Source organism: Austrofundulus limnaeus, unplaced genomic scaffold (genome assembly GCF_001266775.1).
Source record: "Austrofundulus limnaeus strain Quisiro unplaced genomic scaffold, Austrofundulus_limnaeus-1.0 Scaffold10, whole genome shotgun sequence".
NCBI lineage: Eukaryota > Metazoa > Chordata > Actinopteri > Cyprinodontiformes > Rivulidae > Austrofundulus > Austrofundulus limnaeus.
Window position 1 is genome coordinate 2,265,438 of NW_013952412.1, and position 4,730 is coordinate 2,270,167.

Consider the following 4,730-nt stretch of genomic DNA (forward strand, 5'->3'; position numbering starts at 1 on the left):
GACCAGGACTGCCCACCCCTGCATTAGAACATAAATAAAACATAATAGAACATAAATAAAACATAAATAAAACATATTAGAACATAAATAAAACATAATAGAACATAAATAAAACATTAATAGAACATAAATAAAACATAAAACATAATAAAACATAAATAAAACACATTAGAACATAAATAAAACATAATAGAAGATAATAAAACGTAAATAAAACACATTAGAACTTAAATAAAACATAATAGAACATAAATAGAACATTAATAGAACATAAATAAAACATAAAACATAATAAAACATAAATAAAACACATTAGAACATAAATAAAACATAATAGAAGATAATAAAACGTAAATAAAACACATTAGAACTTAAATAAAACATAATAGAACATAATAGAAGATAATAAAACATAAATGAAACAAACTACATAAATGAAACATCAAAACAAGAAGAATAAATTCTAAATTGTAACTCAGAGGTTGAGGCAGAGTGAGAGGTGAGTGATTATGAATGCAGGACTGTACACATCTAACAAGACAAAATGTTGAATAAAAAGGGTGTGTGTGAAATTTAAGCCACATATACAATAATAAAAAACAAAACAGAAAAAAGGGGGAGGGGGTATGTTCAATAATACAAAGACCCATGGTTGGTGAGCAGACAAGTGGTTGGTTGTCATTTGTGCTGAATGAAAATTTACTGTCAGTATTACAAATAATAAAATTATTACATTCATTCTAAATGTCTTTGACTGTTCCAGGATAAATGACTGATTCTGGATGCTCTTTACTAAATTTACTGTAGGGCTCTATTGCTTTAATATATTTCTTCATGAACTGATTATACAGTTTGAAGGAAACGTCTTTTATTTTGGTATTTATTAAAAGTTTCTGATGAAATGTAAAGATAATTTAGTTGTTTCTACAGGTTGAGGAAAAGCAAGTCGGTTACACTCTCTTCCTCAGAAACATTGTTTTTATCACAAACACAATGTGATAGTGTTCAGGAGTTACAGCAGTGTTAAACTTCAGATTTAACTCATTATAACTGTTACTGCTGTTTCTTCTACGTTGTAATTAAAGAGGAGGAAACTGAGCCCCCCAGGTTTCAACAGATGTAATATGAGAAAGTATTCCCCATGCATTTATCCAGTTCACTTTAAGCTGCTGTTTAAAGTGGTGACATGTAGAAATTGTAAAACTTATTTTTCATTAGAGCACATTAACACTGATTTCTTGCAGTAATATTTAGGATTCTTCCTTGAGGAATGAAATATAACACGTGTTGTTTCTGTTTCAACCAGTAGATGGCGGCGGTGAGTCTGAATGACGTCATCAACATGCGACGTGATCACGCCACTGAGGGACGTCGTCGACCTCTAATCATTTGTTGGCTGTTTTTGTAACGTTTCTACGGTTAATTTGATAAGTTGTTTAGCTGTAAAGGTTTAAAGAAGAAGCTTTAATAAAAATGTTTCGGTTTTCCGTGTTAGTTTTGAACAGAGGAGCGGTTAAAAGGGTGAGTAGTTCACTGGCTGCAGGAAACATGGCAGCTGCTGTTTCTGCTCCTTCATGTCTGCCTTCAGATAACAACTGTTTATTACTTTTTATTTTATTACAACTCTTCAACAAGATCATGACTGCATCAGCTCTGTGTGAAGCTCTGACGTCACCAGTTTGGAAACATGTAGAAATACTTTTAGAGCCAGTAATGACAGAAAACACTGGGAAATATCCAGTATTGATCATTACAGACCAGTAAAGTGTAGTGTCTAAATGTTGGAATAATGTGAGCCATCACATCTAAATGAGGATCAAAATGACCTAATTACATTTTCAGATTCTTGTCTTTAAAAGCTACATTTTGATACCTGGATCATTCTGATATCATCATTAAATCCATATATATGACTTAATTTGTCTTGTTGGTTACAATAATACATAAATATTTGCTCTGAATCCTAATTTTATGTCTTTTTAATGTTGTCCTTATAAAGAGGAAACCTCAGATTATATTTGAATATTGAGATTTACCAGATAAAAAGAAACAAACTTTACTAACTCACAGGGAAAATCTCAACTTTTTAAGGTGTTTTTCCTCAAAATCAGGTTTTTTGTTGCTACTGCTCAAAAAGTGCTTCATAATTTAGTTTTATGATTAAATTTCAGACAGTAAATGATACATTAATAAGACTTTTATTCATTATATTTTGACAAAATGTAATTTTTGTTAACATTTTAGTCAAAACACTATATTTGCCTTTTTCTCTTTATAAAACTCTTAGATTTAATCCTCATTTTGATGTTTGACACGAAGCTGAAGTCAGCTTCAGATTCAGGAAATGACTAAAGGGATATTACAACTAATTTTTCATTCCCTTGCGCGTGTTTAACCTGGTCCAGTTCAAAACCACAACACCTACACTCTTCAAACCTGGACTAGATTATTCTACACTAATAGCAGAATATTTAAAAACACGTTTGGGATTTGGGAAACCTTTGTCTGATTTGTGAAAAATCAATAAAGTTTGTTTTTCATCATTTTTCAGACAACTGGACCACATTAGACCTGGTCCAGCCCAAAAACTACAACACCTGGACTCTTCAAACCTGGACTAGATTATTCTACACTAATAGAAGAATATTTAAAAACACGTTTGGGATTTGGGAAACCTTTGTCTGATTTGTGAAAAACCAATAAAGTTTGTTTTTCATCGTTTTTATGCAACTGGACCACATTAGATCTGGGCCAGCTCCAAAACCACAACACCTGGACTCTTCAAACCAGGACTAGATTATTCTACACTAATAGAAGAATAATAAAAACTAAGTTTGAGCTTTGGGAAACCTGTGACTGTCATGCTCTGTCATCTCTGCACTGCTGAATTACTTTTGCTCCTGTGCAGTTTTTTCATTACAGTCATCAGAAATGTGCAGAATTTGTGAATAATGCTGATCAACCATGATTCTGATGGAAACCAGATGCATGATAAATGCCATTTTGGCAGGTCTAGTGTGGTCCAGTTGCATAAAAACGATGAAAAACAAACTTTATTGATGTTTCACAAATCAGAGAAAGATTTCCCAAAGCTCAATCTTAGTTTTAAACATTCCACTATTGTAGAATAATCTAGTCCTGGTTTGAAGAGTCCAGGTGTTGTGGTTTTTGAGCTAGACCAGGTTAAACACGTGCGAGGTTGTGAAAAATGAGTTGTAATATCCCTTTAGTCATTTCCTGAATCTGAAGCTAACTTAGGTGTTTTTCCTCAAAGTCAGTGTTTTTTTGTTGCTACTGCTCAAAAAAGTGCTTCAAAATTAGTTTTATGATTATATTTCAGACAGTTAATTCAAATGATACATTAATAAGGCTTTTATTCATTATATTTTGACAAAATGTAATTTATGTTAACATTTTAGTCAAAACACTTTTTCTCCTGATACAACTTCTGGACTTAATCCTGGTTTCGATGTGACGGCTCACATTTAATCAGGATTTTCCAGTATTGTTCATCAGTCCATGCAGATGAAGGGGGTCTCGGAGGTCTCTGAAGCTGAATTAGTATCTAATGGTGTCAGATGGGGGGTTGTGTCTCCTGTCCTCTTTAATCTGTATCTGATGATTTGTATATTGAATTAAGTGAATATAAAACTGGGTGTACGGTGGGTAACCAGCTTATAAATCAGTTAATCTACGCAGATGATGTGGTCCTTTATAGTGCTGCCTGCAGCAGCTGGATAACTGGACACAGGGTCCAGTTTGACTTTGTGTTTAATCCTAAAAACAGTGTTAAGGTTAGTACAACAAAGGAGCATCAGAAGATGAATTCCCCTTTTTTTATTTAGCGAATCAAGTTTTGGATGTTGTGGTTAAAGTGAGATATCTGGGTCACATTTTGAGGAGTGATCTTTGTGATGATGTCAGTGACAGTGTTGTAAAGTTGTACATGCAGGCTAATTTAACGTGTGTACTGATGAGGTTAAAGTGTGTTTTTAAGCTTATTGTACTTCCTTATATACTGCTCATGTGTGGAGTAACTAGAGTAAAACAGTGATGAGGAAACTGTAAACAGCCTATCAGGACGCTGTAAGAATCCTGACACTTCCAGGATGGAGTCGAATGTTTGTGATGAACAACGTCACAACTTTTCATGCTTTGTTGAGGAACTACGTGTGTCGTTTGGATACGTAAAACAACTTAACAATAAAAGCTTTGTCTAATGCATCATGTAGCGACACAACATATCAAGGTTTTTATAAACATTGGAAAAGCTAAAATCAAAAATCAGTAGGTCCTCTGGATGGTTCTTCTTTAGTGAAACGTTTCGTCTCTCCTCCAAGAGACTTCTTCAGTCTGATGAGTTTCAGGTGAAACTCAGCCTTATAAGCTCCGCCTCCACATGGACAAACAGGTTAGTCACATGTAAAAGAGGGCCATCGAATAACAATAGACTTGATTAGCTCTGTTGTTCATAGAGGGTCATGTGACCATCACCTGACCCATGTCGTGTTATGTGAATGTAGTTAATGCAAGCGGGGCTCAAAGTCCTCTTGTTTTTGTCCTTCTCTCCCTCTTAGTGTTGGTATCATTGGGGCCCTGATTCACACCTTTTGCTCACAGGGGGCGGAGTCATACCTGCAATAACAGCGTTGTAGGAGGAGGACAACTGGACATGAAGGCCTCCACCTCTGTTCACAAAGATGGCTTCAAAGGAAGCCATCTTTGTGAAC

The 4,730-nt window shown here is 34.5% G+C and overlaps 1 protein-coding gene across 1 annotated transcript in view; it reads left to right on the forward strand.

The window, feature by feature from the left end:
* The first annotated feature begins 1,338 nt into the window (after window positions 1-1,338).
* Window positions 1,339-4,730, forward strand: part of mrpl4 (mitochondrial ribosomal protein L4) — a 24,119-nt gene continuing 20,727 nt past the window's right edge. Inside the window, exon 1 of the mRNA XM_014001791.1 lies at window positions 1,339-1,521. Coding sequence (XP_013857245.1) covers window positions 1,474-1,521 — 48 coding nt within the window. The 5' untranslated portion in view covers window positions 1,339-1,473. The remainder of the gene's footprint in view (window positions 1,522-4,730) is intronic.